The 21,895-nt window shown below is 33.9% G+C and overlaps 1 protein-coding gene across 1 annotated transcript; it reads left to right on the top strand.

Moving 5' to 3' along the window:
• Positions 1 to 328: 328 nt before the first annotated feature.
• Positions 329 to 20,760, top strand: LOC129241856 (protein rhomboid). The gene is made up of 4 exons (XM_054878397.1): positions 329 to 1,377; positions 11,490 to 12,308; positions 18,467 to 18,896; positions 19,168 to 20,760. Exons 2-4 carry the CDS (start codon positions 11,769 to 11,771, stop codon positions 19,515 to 19,517), a joined length of 1,320 nt encoding a protein of 439 aa, XP_054734372.1. The 5' UTR covers positions 329 to 1,377; positions 11,490 to 11,768; the 3' UTR covers positions 19,518 to 20,760.
• The last annotated feature ends 1,135 nt before the right edge of the window (positions 20,761 to 21,895 follow it).

The following is a 21,895-nucleotide window of genomic DNA, read 5'->3' as shown; positions in this document are numbered from 1 at the left end:
CACACATAAACACACACACATGTATATTGGGAAAGACCATATGCAAAGGTATGAAGTGACGAAGACGAACGAGAAAGCAAGGTGTATCGAACATTAAGTCAAACTAAACTCTAGACACGACCAACATGTATGCAACGCTCAGCTGTTTCCCCCTAGCTATTTTTTATTCAAGCGATACACAAACAATTTTATTGCGACACGTATGATTTGAATGTCGAATTGGACGGCCTGCCCAGCTCGACAACCAACCAGACAACCGAAGGCAGCAAAGTAAACTAACAAACCAACGGCAATGCAACACTAGACATTTGGATTTGGTATTTGAGGGCCGGTAGCACGAAATTCACAAACAGTTGCGTGCGGAACGTGAACAAGTTTACGTGTTGTGTTATTTGAGATTGAAGTTTGGTTGTGATGTAGTGTAACCAATAAAAAGTTCTCACATTTATTTGAGAAAACTCGGCGAACGGAAATTTCAAAATAAACAAGAGCCAATCGAATAGCGCACGGAATAACGTAAATTGAAATAAAAAAAAATTATATTTAAGAAATAATTCACTCAAACGCACAACAACATTTATTCAACGATTTCCCTTTCACTACGCCTACGAAAATCATAAAAACATACACATACAAATAAAAATCTCGTTCAAAGAAATATATCAAATCAGAATTTAAAAATAACAAAATTAATGACAAAACCGCGTGAATAAATACATTTGTGTTTATATGTATCTATGCATGTGTGTAATGCAAATAAACTAACTGAAAACTCAGCAAAAAAGTAGGAAAAAGCAAATGAATTCTGTAAGCAAATGAAAAAGCGAACAAATTCACAAAACAGCAAGAGCAACAACAACGACACACAAGCATGTGCATAATAAATTTGTTGCACAAAAAACAAATCGAAAAATAAAATCTAGTGAATGCTTTTACTGCCGTTTTTTCTCCTCTTCTACTTGGAGTGTGTATTGTGCGCAAGGTGAGGCAGTGGTGGTGCATTCAATACTTAATTACACGGACCAACACGAACAACAAAAACGCCAAAGGACTTGTGCATTTTGTAGCAAGCAAACACAAGAAAAAATAAACAATAGCAACTACCAGCAAAGCAAGTGTGAATAAAAAACAAAAGGGGGCATAAAAAACCTCAAATTGAGAAATTTAAAAAAAGCAGCTTCCGATAAAAAACAAACTGGAAGGAAGGCCAATAAAAATCACAACAGCCGCAAAAACAAAAATAAATAAAACGTCTAAATAATAAATAAATAGGTTTGTGAATAAGAAATTGCAATTAGAACAACAATAACAGCACAATAACAACACAATTGGATTAAAACGAAAATAAGGAAGCAGATAATTTCATATAAAGAATAGGTGAGTTACAATGTTGGGCTGTATAAACGGTGTGGCACGAAAGTCATAACTTTTTGTGCACAAAAAACAACGGTATGCCTTAAAGAAGTCACATACGCGTATTACAATGCCGCATACCTAGCTCATTGTGATGTCGCATGCAAGGCTTGCCCTGATCTCTCGTAAAACCAAATGAACTGGCCAAACACTTTACAAGATTCATAATTTCTACAGCGCTGAGATCTTTCAACTCATTAAAGAATCATCTACCTAAAGCGGTGAGCCTACGTCTTTAATGACTGCCAATTAGGCAGATAAGTCATATTAAGAGGAAGCAAAAAAATGTTTTAAAAGGATTTTTTTTAATTATGAAATTTATTTAAAAGTCGTGTTTTCTCTTTCTCATTTATAAGACGTTTTTAATAAAAAATCAAATTAGCATACATTAGGCATCGTCCAAATTTTCGAAAGTGTTTGATTTTTGATCACCGAACAATTTTTCTTACCACTCAAAGCTTAGACAAGGTGGAGCAAAACTAACCACCCGGTTTGTATCGGAAGATTTCTCATTTTTGTAATTGGCGTCATACGTCAATCATATTTGACACTTGTGAACTAGACAGCAGCAGTATTCAAACAGACAAGCGACAGGTAAATAGCACGTAAAAGTCCAAATAAAGATTTCTATCACTCTAAAAAAATTTTTTTGTATTTGGTAAAAAAGTTATTCAAAAATTGTTGATTAATTTTATGGCAATTTGTATAATAAAATTTAAGTTCAATCAGCTTAAATTTAGTTGAACTGAGCTAAAAAAAATTATAATATATTATTTCCTGGATTCTTATGTTGATTTAGTGATGTTCTGAAAATAGACGGGTAACACTGGCAGTGCCTTTACGCGTGACTAGTATTGAATTGGTCCCTCATTCAAATAAAAATTAGCAAAATCCATATATCGCTAAGCACGGTGTCATTGTTAAAATTACGTCGGACTCATTAAAACTTAAGCCTCCCGGCCTCAATATTGGCAATATGAACTTTAAGAAGTTAATTAAATGCCGAAAATAAATAATTTAAAGAAGTTAAAAATTATAATTTATGTATATAAATATAAAAATTGGTGCATTCCAAATCTGCTGTGGAGACTGCAATTGCAATTTTGCAATACTATAATACTATTTTTTTTTAATTTTCATATGTATATCTTTGATTTATTAATTGATAATGAGTGTCTAAAATGTGTCTAGTTTTAAAATAAATTTCAGTCATTAAAGACTTCGTTCAGTTTTTTATTGGGTCGCAATGATTTTAATCGTTTGTAAATAGTCTTTAATCTCTTTGCGTTGATTTAATGGTTTCATTTGATTCGTTTTTTTTTTCAAGCACATATGTTTTCCAACCAAACGTGTAAGAATCTTAAATCTCTTCGAAATGGAATGACAACGACTAATTTTGCGTTCTTCAAATTTTTTGCAACCGCACGGATTTACACCGCAATAGCACCACGTAGATGGGGGAAATACAACGTAGCAATGTTTTTTTTTTTGTTTTTTTTGTTATTCTAACATTATTCGCATTCAATGTTGCCCTTAATGACAACTGAGGTCGACTGAGATGATGAGCAATCAAAAGTGTTGCACATTAAGCGCCAAAATCCCCACCGAGCCCCTGCTTCACGATATGTATGCATGCAGTATGTACGAGTATGTTTGTACATTTACATCGTGAGCACCTAGTCAACCCACCTGCTAAGTTGACATTCGATAAAACGTAACAAGTGTAGGCAATAAAAAATGCGTACAAATATGCCAATACGCCACAAAAGGGGCAACAGCAGCAAGCGGTTTTTGCTGCCTACACGCAAATTCTTACCATCTACTCGCTCGCTTCGTGTAAGTGTGTGTATGTTTGCATGTACGTACGTACTTGTACAAAGCTGTCACAAATGTGTATGTACGATTGTTGTTGGTTTGTTTAACTATATGAGGAGCAGCGTCAATGTTTGCCATTAGCAGGGTGCTGACGTGCAAGAAGCAGAGGAGCATATGAGAATGTGAATACAAATTTCCAACCAATCGACCTGAACACAATGATGGTGGCAGGGACGGCGACGGCGACGGCGACGGCGGCTTCAACAGTGACTGCAATAACCATTATGCGTTTATTGACTCTTACAAAAGCGGCCAATGCTGTGTGCGATTATGTTTTTCCGCCAATACTAAATATGCACAAATATATGAATGTAATTATGTATGTATGAGTGTTCGTATGCGAGCGCACAAAAACAAATTGGTAACGCCCGGAAAATGTAAATAATCTCGTAATAAAAAAACAATAATAAACATAGTGAAAATGCTAATTCTCATAGCACCGTCTGAATACAGCACACAAACGTTCCGCTAATGCTCGCAGCAATGGGACTGCATTCGCGTAGTTAGGCCGCTCGTTTCCAAGTGACCGTTCGTTTGTCCGCCTCAAAAAAGTAACAATACGTATATAATGGCTAAAGGCGCTACCGGCGGTAAATGCAGCCGCTTTTCGCTGATACATATGGATGTGTGTATGAATGTTTGTACACGTACGTGCAACTGCTTAGCGGTAACAATTTTGCCATTTACAGCATAATTTGTGCATATCTAGTTGTTCACACTCCCAGACATATACACACTAATGTACATACGTACTTAGCAGGAAATTGTGCGCACTCGTACGTGCAGCTAATTTGAATTTGCTGCAACTATAAAAAAATGCTACTTCTGCAATTGGTGCATTCAATTACCATTACAGTTGTTCAATTGTTGTTTGGAAGCTTGCGCATTTGTGGCACGCAGTTAGGCGAAGGTCACGGGAATAAAATCGCAAGAGATTTCGCTTGATATGGATGATGCGTCGTCGCAGGCTGGTTTATAGCAAACAACACAGAACAAACGAATTTTGGAGTGTTTGTGGGCTTATTATTAAGCGAACTTTGGTTGTTAGAGTGGGAAAAGTAGAGTTTGTGGGACGTTTCCTGCATAGAATTCCATACTACTTGCATAACCCTCGTTCAGATAGTGAAAAGGAAAAATTTCGAATTTAATATTTCGAGGAAAAATTCCCACACACATACACATGCATGGGGATATAAACATATTTGTTTATTTAATAGTTTATTCAGTTGCTTCATTGCACAAATTTAACATTCCTGTTAGAAATTTTAAACTTGTTTTAGACTTAGGCTTAGGCTTTTGCATAACGGTACGAAGAAGTTTTAAGCTTATTTTAGACTTAGGCCTAGTTTATTAAATTTTTAAAATTTAATAATTATAGCGATGCGGGTAAATTTTATTAATTGAAAGCCAGACACTTCATGAACTTAATACCTTCACAGAGAAGTCCTGAAAATTATTATTTTTCTATAAGTTATTAAAAAGAAAATTAAGATGAGATTAAAATTTGGTATTCTAACGAATCGTTAAGCAAAAATGTGTGTGTACGCGTAAATTTTGGTTTTCATATTGTTGTTAGTTAAACAAAATTGCCAAAAACCATTCCTTTGAATTACATATACTCCAATAGTAAAAAATATATGACAAAATATTTTTCAATTACATATAGGTATTCCAATAGTAAAAAATATAACACTGTTTTTTAATGAAAGCTTAGTTTAAAAGTATTAAAATAATAGAAAAAATATTAGTGAAAGTAGAAATGTTATACATTTTGGGGAGATTTTAATATTTTTTTATCTCAACTTTTTATTTGTTAACATAATTATTTTAGCATGTTCTTAAAAATTATTTGAACAAAAAATTTTCAGAAGTGTTTTAATTTAAATTTACATATAAATTAATATAAAAAGTAAAAATGTTATTTTCTACATTTATGCTGACTTTTGCTTAAGAAATTCAGTTTATTGTATACCCGAGTGCGGATGCTTTCCAATCACATTAAGTAAAAAATACATAAAAATTTATATTTATTGATTACTTAGTAATTTCAACAGCCAGCGAGTTAAGCAGATATTCCATATTTCTACACACTAAAATATTGGCTAAAACAATATATATTATATAAATGTTGACATTTTTGAATCACTTTAAATGTAGAAATTCAAATTATTACACATAAAACTAAAATGTAGTATTCAATAAAAATCTTCAAAAAATATATCTGTGAAGATTTCCCAACAAAAACAAAAAATTGACAAAAGAAGCACTTAAACATTTAAAAAAGTATTTCATTTATACACCATTTTTATATATATTTATTATATAAATAAATACCTACGTATCTTTGATCATTTGTAGTATTCATAAATATTCGCACTTGCACACGCCTAGCGCTTAGCGCTCAACACTCAAATGAATTCAATTTCATTATATTCGAGAGCGTGAGTGCCGTCAAGTGTGGAAAACGTACGAAACGCAAGAGCCATTCACATTTTAAGTGCTTAATCGCGTTGCAACATTTAAGCTGCTCAAAAGCGCCTAGTAAAACATGACGGTTTGTAGATACATATCTTAGTATGTGTGTATGTGTACATAGGTAATTGAAAAAATTATGATTTTTTTGCAACATTTTCTCTTTCTTGCTTATTTGCAATGCATTTTTGGCTCTAATAACTTTATTTTTGCACACACTCGAATAAGTGCATTTTTTTGCTAATTTTCGAAACAATTATTAATCAAGATTTTTTATTGCACATACACACACTTTTTTGTGGTGTTAGTGCCTACTTATACACATTATTTTGGAATTAATTAACAGACGGTTACGCGGTGCAGCGCGAGTGCAACATGGCATACATACACTTCCATGTGCGATTGAGTGCTTCTGTGCATATGTGTTGGTGCAACATGCCACGCTAGCTGCATTTTTAGTGCATTTTCCAGCTAATTCGTTTATTTGGTGATGAAGATATTCTTTTACGATGTTGGTTTTAATTTTAATATTTTTAATTGCTTTAAAATTATTTATTTCATTCTTTAAAAATCTTTTTTTTTCAACTCCTACGCTATCGAAAATCTGAAATGCAGTCAAACGCTTCGTTGCGTTTGTGTTTCAATGAAGTAATTAGAGTTACAAATGTTATTATGTTGCAAGTATGTGTGCAGTCAGTTGCAGATGCTTAAAGGCTATGAAAAGCTTTATATGCTCAAATATACATGCGTACGTAGATATGCATGAATGAAGCAATTATATTCATGTACAATGATAGGAATTTAGAGATTTTTCGTTCAGATACTGAGGCAAAAAATAAAAAGTTTCATTGGAGAATATATTTCTACAGCAAAAAATAAAATTAAAATATTGCCATCAAATGAAATAATAAAATTTTTATGGTACAAAATAAAATTAACTGTAATACAACTAAAATGTAAATTTTATATAAAAAAAATTTGGTAAAATTTTCAAGAATAAATTATGGTGGCAATTTTTCCGAAAAACATAATTTTTTGAACATGCAAGTAAAACACTTTTTAAGTTTTTTTCTTTTTAATTGTTCCTGAATCCAAATGTTTTCAATTAACAAAATAAACAATCGACAATAAGATATGAAAAACGCTGAAGGCGACTAATGTTTAAATTTTTATATAGCTAATTCAAGGTATAATTTTTAATGAAATACATTTTTGTATAATTCCTATTTAAAATTAAAAACAGATTTCATTTTTTATAAAAGCATATCGAAGTTATTTTAAAGAATTTGAAAATTTGGAATTAATTTGGAATTTGTTCAAGCAAACAGCAAGAATAAAGAAGTCTTAACTACATATTACACTTACAAGTACAATTTTTTCTTAGAAATGTTACACTAGAAAAAAATTTCAATTGAAAATTAAAAAAAAAAATGTTATTTGTATTTATTTGAAATAATTTGTATAATATTTTCAATTATCGGTGCAAAATTTATGTGGGCAAAATAATACTCAACGACAGAAAAACTGTCACAGCTGCAAAAAAGCTCCAATACTCAAAGAAAACTGAAACAAAGGTACTGAAAACAATTAAGGAAGGCTAAATTTGGTACAAAACGAACTTCACATAGCTGCGCTCACCTTAGTAAAATTTAATTGGGTTACTGTTTATTTCATTAAATTCGATCAAAGGTATCAAATTATAATTTCACTTTGTAGTATGCATACGTACATACACACGCACATATGTGTAGGTACATATATTGTTGGAAGCCACTGTATTGCGATTGCTCATATCAGCCAGATGCTCATCACTTTGTATCAAGCAAATGCTCAACTCCCGCATAAATGACACAATCTGTGTGACATTTAGGCATTTATTTGTTCCCTTGGAACCATATCCACACACATGTATTCGTACATAGGTATACATATGCGTACGTACATATACATAGGTAGCTAGTTACATACAAATATTTTACCACCAAAACAAACCATAACAAATTGAAGCGCGTGCGCAAAAGACTGATGTTGCCATAACAATAACAACTACATAACAAGTACATGTACATGTATACTCCAATATTTTGTTGTAGCAACAAGAGTCACCAAAAACAGTGAACTCGTTACCAAGCAACAGCAATAAATAACAAAACAACAACGACATTTTTTTCCTCGTCATTTTCAAATTTTTGCTGATTTCATTTTGCCTACATACATACAACGATATTGTAATTGAAACGGGTACGATTAACATAATTTACTTATACTTAGCATTATTGTTGTCACACAGCAGCAAGTAATTGTATGTATTTAGTGTGTAGTATGTTTTTGTTGTGGTTTCTTGTTGGGCCACTAAGCGCTGGTCGCAGGGCCATTTGTTGAGAATTACACTAATGATGTTGGTTAAATTACATGGCATCTACTTACATACCTACATATGTAGGTACATTTACGTACATACGCATATGTGTACATATATGTAGTTATGTGTGTATGAGCATAGCAAAATTGGGAGGCGCAGACCTCGTATGTTGATTTTCTGCAAACAAAAATTTAAAAATTAAAAAAAATTACATAATAAGCCATTTTATAATTTATTGAAAGCAACGATTTGCAAAGTGCTCAACAAAAATGTGTTTGCTTTTGCATATATTCATACTAGAGACTCCAATCTCGGAATCCCAGTATTTTTTCAGACACCAAAAATTTCGGAATTCCGAAAACGATTATGTCAGAAGTTTTATCTTACATGCAAATGAGAAGCAAATTTTTCCGGCGCTTTGGTGTTTTAAAAGATTTATAGTAGAAGTTTATCACAAATATTTTTGTGGTGCATTTAAAATCGCATATCCCTCTGATACTCTGATATGAGTGTTTTTGGTCCTTTCTAGCAAATGAGAAAAAATACCCATCTAAATGTTTCACGAAAATATTCGCCCTTGCTTACAAAGCACTGTTCAACCCATCATATATCTCAAATAAATATTACATAGTTTTCTAAGACGAGAAAACTTTAACACCCCACTAAAATAATATTCTGACGTAAACTTTCAAATAGCCGTTGCAAGTACTTATTTTTCTATATTCTCTACTTGAATCCATTGCCGGAATATTTTTATTAACTTTTTTTGTTTGGGTTCGCGGTGTATTTATAATTATATTTAATTTTTATAATGACACAATAAATAAATATTTCGATTGAAATTCAACTTTAATAGAATTAAATTTTTTTCAATTGAAAACTCACATAAACAAACTAATCTCAGATTTCTGCACACTTTTCTCGACATGTTTTTTTAACCCAAAACTAATTCTTTTTTGTTTGTATTTATTTTGTTACAATTTAAGCGAATCTCTTTGAGCTTTTCCCTAGAAACATTTAAAAAATTAAAATGGCTCCTGTCTGGCGACAACAGCCGATAAAAGTCAACTGAGAAAAAATATTAATGGAAGGCAACAAATTTCGCAAAAGTATTTCATAAATCAAAGTAAATTAAAAGTAAGAAATACTATAAACATCTCGTTTAATATTGAAAATTGAAATCAAAAGGAAAAAATTTGGAATATTCAAAAATAAGAAAATACAAAAAGCAAACTGCCACCCACAAGAACTGTGGCGGCATTTATATATATGCACTTGTACAAACATACATTTACGCGCTTTTCATATGAGAACGGCAGACAGGGAATTTTTTATTTGCTTTTTTTTTTTTTGAGTCATCAGCCCAAAAACAGGCACACCGACAGCAAATACCGCCAATAAACCGCGCGATATAATAAAGAAGCGCACACAGCTTTGCTAGGTAACAACGCAACGTAAAACAAAAATTAATTTCAGAAAAGTACTCCCCTTTATTATTGCTAAGTGTTGTGCTTAAACGAAGCCTTATTGTAAATATACGTACTCGTACGAGTGTATGAGCATGTAAATGAACAGATGTATGTACATACATATGATGGGTTTTAAAAATTTGTAGTCTCTGCATTTGAATCGTATGCGTGGCCATGTAATCAAAATTGTGCGTGTGGTTGTTCACAAATTTGTTTGTTTGCTAGAAATCTTTTGCAATCACAGCAATTCAACACATTGCCCTTCCGCGTGGGCTAAGCAAAATTCCCAATAGTCCGAGTCAGAACACATGCATTTACATATATGTATGTGTGTATGTGGAGTCGTGAGGGCGTGAGGAAGTGGCTAAATTCTAAGTAGCATGATTGTGGTTACATAATTTGTGTGTGTGTCTGCATACATATCTATGTTTACACTCTACTACATACTTAGATGCTGATCCCCACTATCCCGACCGCCATTTGCGTCTTCATCAATGCTGGCCATTAATTATGTACATGGCAAATCATATCCATTTGTATGTATGTGTATTGCATACATACATACATACATTCATACAAAGCTATAAAATGTATTGGTCATTAAGTTAATCTAAAATTTATTCCTGGAAATTTCAAATTACGACCAACAACAAAAACAACAGTGATATCGTGTTGTTCATATATGTATGTGTGTTTGAAGATGTGTATGTATATATAGATATACATATGTATGTATGTATGCATTAAAGCTCAAGGGACTGGCTCAACATGGCTGCATTTCTAGGCACTAAAGTTGTATCAGTGAAGTTACACAGCATTGTGTTGGTGCTTAAATGTATATGCATACATACATACACATATGTATGTGTATTTTTATACATGCACATAATTGCGCTGGAATGTAGGGCACAACAATCATAAAATGGCATCAAGCAACTTATACAGACACACGCACTTGCACAACTTCAGATGGGTGTAGATATGTGTTTGTCACTCAAGTATGTTTGTGTGCATGTGAAGAAGAAATGGAATGCACGTAAGCGCCTGAAAACTCGCTACAGCTCACTTCAAATTGGCGGTATATTTATGGATGCCTTAGAGGCATTGGTGTTTCAGAACAAGAACAAAAAGACAACAACATCAACTAGAAAAACATTTAACTGTTAGCTATTAGTGGCGCAGAATTTTTTTCTTTTTTCCACTTTTTTCGGATTTTCACTGGATTGCAAATTTTTGGTACCTCAACATGAGTTATGAATGAACGAAAATGTATACGCCACAGATATTTTTTTCAATCTTGAAAAGAGAGTGGCCATCGATTACTAGATTTGTAAATATTTTGGGAAAATTATAATAGCATTTCTTTTTAATCAACTGGTGTTTAACACTGTTTTGTCCTGAAATTACTTTTGTCAGAAATATTAAATAATAAGAACTCGTTAAGCAAAGAATTATCAAAAATCTGCAATAATACTTGGGGTTTTCGCCAAACAAATGGAATTCTAATAAGTGAATTTGTGGTGATAAGATGCTGCATTCTGGTTTTTCACACTTTCTGCAAATCTCTATCAAACCTTTCGTCTTGCTGCTCAGTCGTATGTGCATACGTAAGTACATGGCGTATACAACTCCATACTTACGCATATTGATTTTCGAAGCGATTGAGTAGCCGTTGATTGAAACTTCTTAAATCTATTGACGACTCACTAAGCTTGGTGGAAGTGGTGAAATGGCCAAAAAATTTAAAATACACACCCGCAGTCTCCGCTTTATTATATATAAACAGATGCGTACATACATCCATGCACATTCACACAGTTCATTGCTACGGAAACTTTTTCTCACACCTCGCAAAAGCTGTAAACTGATTTTTTTCTGTTGTTTTTCTCTCTTTTCAGTTGCACTAAAAACAGAAAAGATGCAAGCGCCGCGCGAATTAACGACTGGTAGGTAAACAAAACTCCTGCACAAGACAACAGGAGAAAGAGAAAAGTTAGATCTTTATAAAGACAAAAAAAATCAAAAACCACCGCTAGTCAAAAGTGAAGCTAACAACACCTGGAAAATTGTGAAAAACAGACAGTTAAAATTATTCTCTTTCAACACTATCAACAAAGTGAGAAGGAAGAAAAAAGAATATAAGCACACAAAACAAATAAATATAAAACTAAGCAAAAATGGAGCAATTCGCAGCACAAATATGGCAACAGCAGCAGCAACAACAGCAAGAACAATATAAACATCAGCAGCAGTCCACTGATGAGGTCGAACACCACGAGATGCAACAACAATCTGCTACCACTGTTGTTGTTGTCGACGAACCACCAACCATTGAAGCGACCATCATTGACATTCCACTGCCGGCAGCGACGTCATTATCCTGCTCCACAGCAATACACACACCCACCACTGCCACAGACGCAGTCCCACCATTGATATCTTCGTCATTGTCGTGCTCCTCCTCCTCCTACGACACTGATAGCAGTACAACGGGTAGCACTTGCTGCACGCGGCACGGCGAACACATTTATATGGAGAAGGCTCAACATAAACTGCAACAACAACAACAGCAGGAGCAACAAAAACACCTGCAACAACAGCAACAGCAGCAACAGAAACAAAAGTATGCTTGCAATGCGGATACGGAAGAGGGGTATTTGAAGAGTGATTTGCGTCTGCATTGGCCATTCTTCATGCTAGTGATCTCGATCATTGAGGTAAATTTGAAAAACAACTAAAATAATTATAAAATTTAGAATTCTTAAGAGAGTGCAGAAAGATTTGAAGCTACATAAGATTGTGTTGAGTAGACAGTGGAATACAAGGAATTCGATGTTGAGAAATTTAAGCGACTCTGTATGTATAGTTGGCACTTTCACCCAATTGGGTGTTTGGTCGAGCTTTTACTCCTATTTGTGCTGTGCATCTTGATGTTGCTCCAGAAACGAAAGGCTTACAGTTTTATGCCGCCTCGGAACGGCCAATGGATGAGGAGCTTTTTGTCATGGCAGAAATACGCTCGGAGGTTTACCATTGCTTGTCGAGGCGCGACCGCTATTAGCAAAATCTTTCTCCATCATTTTGCGTTCCATGCTCGCGTTTTCAAACCTTAGCACTACCGAATGGTAGTCACGCACCGACAGACAAAATCGTAAAAAAATATTTTCTATGCTGAAATTCCAAGCAATTATTTCCTAGCATCCATATTTTTCGAACGACGGAAATGATTGGAATTAATTAATTGAATTGAATTGTTTGAAAAGTTCGAATGCTTAATATTACCCACAATTTCTGATTCAAATACTCGTATTTACGCTAATTTTTTAGTGAAATAATGCAAATACAAAATTCGCATGAAAGCTGCTCAATTTATAAGCTCGCCAGTGGAAGCACACACATTTTCCAAATTAAGTGCTCTTCACTAATTTGTGAATTTATCATTCAGTTAATTTTGCTTTGGTTCTGTTTTTGGCAAACATGAGAGGAGCTCCATGGTGTCTAATTAATCATATTTTTTGCTAATTAAATTAAATTTTCTGTGGAATATCCACTAAGCTTGTTGTTTTTTTATAAAAATTTATGGAGGAAAGGCTTTTTCAGCGAACCTATTTCCACACTTTTTAACTATAATACATGCATATTCACACACGAAAAAATAAACATGAGTACAGTGAAATTCAATTGAGCATGTCAACTCAAAACAAAATATGAGGGATTGTAAAAAGTCAGAAAAATAATGTAGCCTTAAATTTTAATAAAAACTCATTCAGCACTTTCCTGCTACCGACAAAAATTCCTGTTTTACAAGGCAATTCACAATCAAAAACTATAGCCACAAAAAGGATTTACCACAGCTACATACATATGTATGCACATAAATGCCAATAAGATTAACATACTCGCACACCAACACATGCCTGGCCTTACAGTTCCAAATCAATATGGCGTTAGCATCAACGCCGGCATTGTTAACTAGCCCAGCACAGCAGCGGAAGTAGTTTTTCTTTTACTGCAAGTCTATGTATGTATAACTATGTATATTACGTAGCGTATAGCAACAGCAACAACTCTAACAAGCTAACAATTGTAGAAAAAGTGGCGCACGAGTCGCTTGGCGCCCCAAAATCGATTACACACTGTCTGTTGTGGTCTGAGCTGGTCTGGACTGCTTTACCAAAGCCAAAAACAAAGTGTATTTCACTGGTACACAGCTACTCGTATAAACTCCCAACTTTGATTGCTATGTACAACTACAAAACATTTAACTAGCACTTTATAACGATAAAGTTGTGACTCCATAACGAATTGAAGTGGCGACCGACCACTTTTAGCAGCACTGTGCTTTGGGCTCACTGAACACGCACACAATTAAGGCATTGTATATACAATGTATACATACATACATACATATATACCGTTTTTGTATGTACATCTGTGAGAGAGAATGCTCATACTTCCTTCCGTAAGCGCTGGCTTAGTTAGCCGTTTTGCTTTTTTGCCGTTTGTGTGTGCGTGTGCGTGAGTTTGCTGAAGGCGCATTGCTGCTTTTGAAGTGCCTAACGCTTTTATTTTCCTTGTTATTTCTTTCTTAAGCGAATTTTGTGCGCTGTCATTTTTATAGTTTATTTTACTATTTACTTCCGAAACTTTTTTATTTCTTTGCCAAGCGCATAACATAAATGGAAGGAAACACCACAGACCTTTTGAAATGTGCCAAAATCGAAAATTTCATGCATGTCAAAATAGTCAAAAAAGACACTAAAGGAATACTCGTAATCGTGTATGGGAAAGTACAAAGCATTCTGCTAGGGTCTTGCCGTAGGTCTCACCCATGCAGACATCTGCTTGAGCCAGAGCCAACTCCCAGGCACGTCAGGAGGCACTTTCTCAATTACGCAGACGAGATCCAAGACAAAACAGGCAGACAGCTACTGGATCGGACAGTATACAGACAGACCGTAAATGGCATTCATCGGGAGACCATTACCACCTTCCTAAGCTCCCGGCCCCCGAATGCCGCTATCGGAGTCCAACCACCACCTATCGCAGACGAAGAGCTCCAACTTCCCCGAGAATCCCGCGTAACCATGGCACAATTACGTTCTGGATACTGTAGCAGGTTAAACTTCTAATTTGCAGAATCGATTCCGGCATACTGAACATATGTCCGGCATGTGAAGGCACTCCGCACGACAGTAACCACCTTTTCACATACCCCATCAAACCCACTCATCTAACACCCCTCTCCCTCTGGACCCAACCTGTCGAAACAGCTAGTTTCCTGGGCCTACCATTAGATGAGCTAGACAAAGACAACCGGTGATTACACTACACTGACAGGGCAAAGTTACTGCTACAACAACAACAAAGTACAAAAGTACAAACAGCAAATAGCAGTAAAATCACGCACAAATTTTTTTAAAGCTTTCTCGGCATTTTCTTTACTACTAAGTAATATTTTGGTTCAGTTGCATCTTCTGATTTTACTAATATTTTTATTATTTTTAATATCTCGCAACTGCTACTTTCTTACCCTATAATTTGCGTTGTTCACTTGAGGAATTCCTTTGTTAGTTTCGTAGCATTCGTTAGTATATTTTCGTAGTATTTTCACTCATAGCATTACTGCAAGGATTTTCTATAGGAAATATATACATCTGCATGTAGGTATATGTGCATACATTTTATGTGCCAAGCAAGTCATGTATGAGGAAAATGATTCTTGTTTGTTCCTATTGTTCTGACAGTAAAAAGTTAGTGTGTGGAAGTCACTTATACATATAAGTATTTCACGTCCCACTAAAAATAAGCAATAAACAAAAACAAAACGCATTTGAACTCCTAAATAAGCAATAAGATAGCACTCAATATTTTAAACATCAGCTAGAAACGTCCACATAGAGTAGCAGGAGGACACTCACACCAAATGGCGTACTTTTTATATCTCCTTTTGAAAGATGCCCTCTTAGAATATACTGAGCACAATTTATGTAAATGTTTATGAATACAAGTAAGCTTCATAAGTATTTCTCTGCCTAATTTCAAAATATTGCTTATACTACGTTTACATTTACCGCTCAAATTTTATTTAGTTGGTTCAACCCATAGATTTAATTTAGTCGAAAATGCGTTAGTATATGTAGTACATAGCATGCCTGCTCAACTGTTCGGCCTATGATCATGGACAATAATAGCCGTAGACCCCACTGTCAAAGTCTTTAGAGCCATTGAGCACATGGGAAGAATTTTCAGATTGTTGGCTGACTCTCCCGCTTTTCGTATCATCGTGTATGTCTTCAAAGTCATGGCTACATCTACTTAGTACTGCTAAATCTAAAATTTCGCCAAACGACTATGTTTGATTTAGAAAAAAATAAATCTTTCTACATTCCAGCGTAAAAAATATTTCGTTGGCTGACTAAAAGCGTTGTTGTTGTTGTAGAAGCATAAATATTCCCCCTGCATACACGAGGAATGCTGCTGAAGTGACAGTCCTTGGCCGGATATAAATTCGGGTCGTTCCGGTTACGTAGAACCGACTGTCGTGTGAACGTGACTAAAGGCGTCGTCGGTTATGCCAACATAGAGCTGACTAACTACAGAAACTTAGAAAGACTGCAACCTGATAGAGTTACTTTAACGATTATCTCATGTTCACGAAAACAGAAAATCTGCCTACATTACAACCAATTTGGCTGCCAAACAGCTATACAAAATTTGATTTCGCTATATATCTCATTATCCCGAAATATCGCTTTATATATATTAATAAAATTTATTAAGTTGGAAAGTCACTTCAAGTTAGTTTAACAGTTATAAGAATGTTTGTAGAACGCCAGAGCCTTGAAATGCCTCGCTATAGATTTTCTAGAAACTTCTACTCAGAAAAAGTGTTACAGCTTTCGTATGTCACACTTTTGGGTAAATAAAAAATACCATCCTGATGCAAATGCACTCCATTTTTATATGTAAATAGTTGGAACATTCCTTGTTTTACTCTAGCAAATGGTTGATTTCCCTTTTTTCTCAACCATATCTTGTTTGGCTGCAATTTGATAAATAATATCTCTTATTCTTTGTTTCTTTTGCGCTTCTATTGCTGGAAATGAACTTTTTTGTTGACGCAAATAAGACTATAAAGAGATCAACTTTTATACCGGCGCACTTTTGTGCACAAATATATTATAAGTTTGTGCACATAACGGTTGTATCTAACAGCGTAAAGGAATCGAGATAGATATATGTATAAGTAGATATATACATATACATATATACCAAAATGCTCTGAAAGTGCGTGGGCACGATAACTCACCTCCGCCCAGGTAGGTTGGTATTGAAAATGAGCGAAATCGGTACATAGTGCTCGCCTCGTATATAACGGTAGCTAAATAAAAAAAAAAACAAATGTCATAGCTCTGTCTTAATTGAAGCAAAATGACTCAAATTTAGTAAAAATGACGTAACCAAAAAAGAACACCCACTTACTGGTAAATGCGCGTATTTCGGTAATGACTTAATATGACTCGCGCAAATGTGGCACACATGTTGCTCCCCATCTCATTTTGATCCGACATAAATATTATTAAATTTCTGTCCGTTTGTCTGATCTTAAAAGCTGTAACTCTCATTGTTTACAAGTTGGTTTGATTCTAAAAATTAACAGCCCGCCAATTTCAATTTTATTCAAATATTCACGGGCTTATAAAGTGCAGTCCGCATCGAATTTAGCCCTTCCTTCCTTGTACTGCAACAAATCCACAAATATATTTTTTCTGCAAAAATACAAAACTATTTAATGGTTGCCTCTACGTCTCCCTAAGTTGATATGGAATTGTTTCCAAGCTTTTGGGACTTTCTTCTTTTTAATTTTTTTTCTTTGCATTTAATGCATTAGTGACAAGTGACTGCACAAAGTGAAGAAAATTTATGTGAATCGCAGTCATAATCCTATACTATTAACTATCCGAGTAGACTCATATTAACTTCCGAAAAAGTAGTTCTTACACTTTTTGATCAGCAGCAACCCTCACAAAACTATTCCGTAATAAACAGCGCCAGTTACTGCCAAACTTAAAGCTGAACGCAGTAGCGATAGTAAAAATGCATAAATAACATTAGCTAAATAGGAAGTTTACAGAAGTGTGAAATTTTTAGGAATTTGAATTTATCTGCAGCAGAGTTGTTATTGTTAATCATAACTTCGAATTTCCGTTTTTCAAGATTTATAAGAAATCGCAAAATTAATCATTGCTAAAATAACTTTTTCACTAAATAAAAAAATAAACTTTAACTGATGAAAATCCTTATGTTGACCTTTTCGCGCTCCTTTATTTGTCTGTCCATATACTACAAATGTCTAGTTCACAAGTGTCAAATATGATTGAGGTGCGATGCCATTTGCAAAAATTATAAAACTTCCGATTGGGTGATATTTTTGTATTTTTATAAACTCGGAGTGCCGAAATTCCGGGACGGAGCCTGAATAATCCACAAACAAGAAAATCGTTCAAAAATTCCAAATTAACGGAAATTCACAGATTTTGGGCAGATTAAAATTTTGTTATTTTTTTTGTAATATTTTATAATTTAAATTAGCGAATTTATGCCAGATTCAAAAACAAAACAAAAAATTTTAAGCAGAAGTTCGGAAAATTCGGGAGCATACGAGTTTTGAGAAGCTTTTTTATAAGATTTTTCTTACAAATTCTTGCTATAAGTCAAGTGAAGGCATTCAGCACGATCACGGTCTGTGTAGCCGCACCTTGTAGGCGATATTATATTACAATCTTAAATATAAATAAATAAGCAAATTAAATCATAAATTCCTATACTAATCTGTTTCTCGCTCTCTCTCTCTTCCTTCCTTTTCTTCCAGATCGCAATTTTCGCCTACGATTCGGCAACCGTACCGGGCACGGCGACAACGCAACAACTTCTCCCTCACATGCCCATTGCCTCCGATTCGGTATTCATCTATCGACCCGATCGCCGATTGCAGGTGTGGCGCTTCCTCTCCTATATGTTTCTACATGCCAATTGGTTTCATTTGGGTTTCAATGTGGTCATTCAACTCTTTTACGGCATCCCGCTGGAAGTGATGCACGGTTCGGCGCGTGTGGCGATCATTTACTGTGCGGGCGTCTTTGCCGGTTCACTTGGCACCAGCGTTGTCGACTCGGAGGTGTATTTGGTGGGCGCTAGCGGTGGCGTCTATGCGATGCTTGCTGCACACTTGGCCAACATCACACTCAATTACAGGCAGATGCGTTATGCGGTGGCGCAATTGTTATCGGTGCTGATATTTGGTGAGTTTTGAAGATTTTTGTTTATGTAACTAACGCTTATGAATGTCTGGGAAGAAAGCTATGAGTTGTTTACTTAGTTCAAAATATGTGTGTTCTAAAGGGTGATATGAATTGACCTCATTCGGTTTTAACACATTTCAACTCATTTCACTCTGCAGGCATTTTTGTGTGTGCAGTAGTATTTTTATTTTAAACAATTATTAAAATCTAAGTCAAGCCACATTTATACTAAATTTAATTTTTTTCCTTCCATTTTGCTCTTCTCTTGTAGTATCTTGCGATCTGGGATATGCATTATATTCACAATATCTGGACGCTGATGCGATGACGAAACCAGCTCACGTCGATCGCTCGTGGCTCAATCTTGATCCACCGCCAGTTTCATATGTTGCCCATATGACTGGTGCGCTGGCGGGGTTTACCATCGGTTTGCTGGTGCTAAAGAATTTCGAACATCGCGCCTATGAGAATCTGATTTGGTGGCTGGCATTGGGCGTCTACAGTGCCTTCACCGTCTTCGCCATTGTCTTCAATTTGATCAACACGATGACCGGTCAGCTAGTGGAGGAGCGCAGCGAAGTTGTGGCACAGCAGTTGTTGTACGATTTGGGTGTGTCGTAAATAGTGTGTTTGCGAAGAAAAAATTAGACGAAAAAAATGCTAAAATAAATGCGTGAAACAAAGTTTGAGAAAATAATGTTCGAAAAAAACCAATATGCTTTGAAAAGCATTAGCAGAAAAAGATGAAGAAAACAATTATTAAAGTACGCTCGAATTTAGTGCCGCGCGCGAATTAACTAATAAATAACCAAAAAATAGTATAAACTCAGCAGACGTCAAATTCTTCTATTAAAGTTTCAGTTATCAGATTTTTGTTATACTTTTTTTTTGTTACTATTTACCTTAACGTATTTAAAATGCATGTAAATACTTTCAACAGCTCTTGTTTCATTTATTTTCTTTTGTTTTTCATATTTATTTTGCATCGAACGCAAATAAAACCCCAAATCGTATAAATAAATGTTGTGATAATACCAAAGACTGAATTAATTTTGAAAATAAAAGATTAAAATACACACACACAAGTTCATTCAAGCACGCTTGAATGAAATTTAGTTATAGCATTAAGAAGTGAATACAAATTTATTTATTTAATTACATTAAATTTTTTTTAATAAAATTTTAGACATCAGTGCACATTCGGGTCACACACACATACAACCAAATAATAAAAATTCGGTTAGGTGCATTCTAGTACATTTGTAAATACATACGAATAGAAGCCCTTTAGGCTTTTCAAACAATAAAAAAAAAATGCCTTTGTTTGTATATATGTATGTATATTTGAAAAAAAGGAACATCCTCTCCCCCGCAAGCAAATATATTTAATGTAAATTAAAGTGTACAATAGTCGCTAAAAATCGCATTTTCACAAAATAACTCACTAGTCAAACAACCAACAACAAATACAAGCATGCAGTCGACAAATGACAGCCGAAAGAATGAAAGCCAAGCGCAAAAGTGTAAGGTATAGATAACTCAATAGTGCGTACTATGTTGCATATGTACAGTCAAATAAAATTGCTGATAAGTGAAAATTTACAAAATTTCAAATAGTTATTTAAAAAAACTCAAAATTATGGAAAATTAGAAATAATTATTTTGTTTAGTTTTAAATTAATTTAATCGTTTAACACAAATGCACAGCCCATTGCAAATGGCAGAAAATTAAAAAAGTACTCTGAGTTTTGTTTTTCAATTTTGCGTATTAACTACTGGTAAGTGTAAATCTTTCAAAAACTACAAAATATTAAAAAGAATTAAATCTTGTAATTTTGAAATAATTAGTTTTTCTCTTCAATTATAAATTAAATTTAGACCTGAAATTAAAATAAAAAAAAAAAATTCAAAAACTTTTTAAATAAAGTGCAAAATTCAATTTTAAATAAAGTTGAATGTGCAATTTTTTAGGCAATTTAGAAAATTTGAAAGAAAATTTCAATTTTGTTTCAAATTTTAAATCAACTAACATTTAAATCATTTTTAAATTTAAATTTCAATCGAAAAGAAAAAAAAACTTAAGGTCTACATTTTCTAAAATATTTTCCACACATTTTTTTTCACCATAATTTTTATATCTAAAATTCAGTTTTTGCATTTTTTTCTTTAAATTTAGCGAATTCGGTAAATATTTATTGTAAGGTAAGTCTAAAAAGCTGTATATAAAAACAGGTTTAAATAATTGCATTTCAAAGTTTTCCTATAAATTCTTTAATTGAACGAATTAAAAAAGAATAATTTAATTTTAATTATTGTTTTTTTTTTGTTTATTGTGTGGGATCAGTTTACATGTTTTCGTTAATTCTTTTGAAAATTAATGTAATGAGAAACTAAACAATTTTTTTTCTGACAATCATAAAAAACTATGTGTCCTGTTCAGATATATAAATATAATTTATTACTTTGAATTTGCTTAGAAAACTATTGGCAGTATTTACATTATTCGTACAAAAAAGTCGAACTAAAAAAATCACCCCGCGTTAAGCTTTCACGCTGGCTTTATACGCCGTATTGTTAAAACAAACCACAAGAAAATTTAAGCTACCTGCATAGCTACCTAAGAACTGCAAAGCCGTTATTACTGTACATATGTACATATATACATACATACATAAATTTAATATTTGTTGCGAGATTATTTTGTTCTAGTTTGTAATGCTATTTTTATTCTAATTTATACTGCAGAAAATATTTTTACTTTTAATATTTCTAACGGTTAAGTTAAAATTTAGATTTAGAATCTGAGTGTTTTTGCATACTATTTATGAAGTTAAACAGAAAATTACTAATAGAATAAGTGAAAATATCTACTAGCAACATAAGCGCATGTTATTTCGAATGAAACGGGAAGTAAGAATAAATAAGTAAAAGAAATATTCGTAACGAACACTGAGAGAAACCAAAGAGAAATCGGAAAATAATAAATTGCAAGAAATACA

This window comes from Anastrepha obliqua, chromosome 3, assembly GCF_027943255.1.
Source record: "Anastrepha obliqua isolate idAnaObli1 chromosome 3, idAnaObli1_1.0, whole genome shotgun sequence".
NCBI lineage: Eukaryota > Metazoa > Arthropoda > Insecta > Diptera > Tephritidae > Anastrepha > Anastrepha obliqua.
The sequence above is the reverse complement of the archived record's forward strand: the minus strand, read 5'-3'. Positions and strand labels throughout refer to the sequence as shown.

Bases quoted from the DNA above. Each gene is read 5' to 3' on its own strand.
- LOC129241856 (XM_054878397.1), top strand. From the start codon at position 11,769: ATGGAGCAATTCGCAGCACAAATATGGCAACAGCAGCAGCAACAACAG. The intron at 12,309-18,466 runs GTAAATTTGAAA...CTTTTCTTCCAG, and splicing joins TAGTGATCTCGATCATTGAG to ATCGCAATTTTCGCCTACGA. The intron at 18,897-19,167 runs GTGAGTTTTGAA...CTTCTCTTGTAG, and splicing joins GTTATCGGTGCTGATATTTG to TATCTTGCGATCTGGGATAT.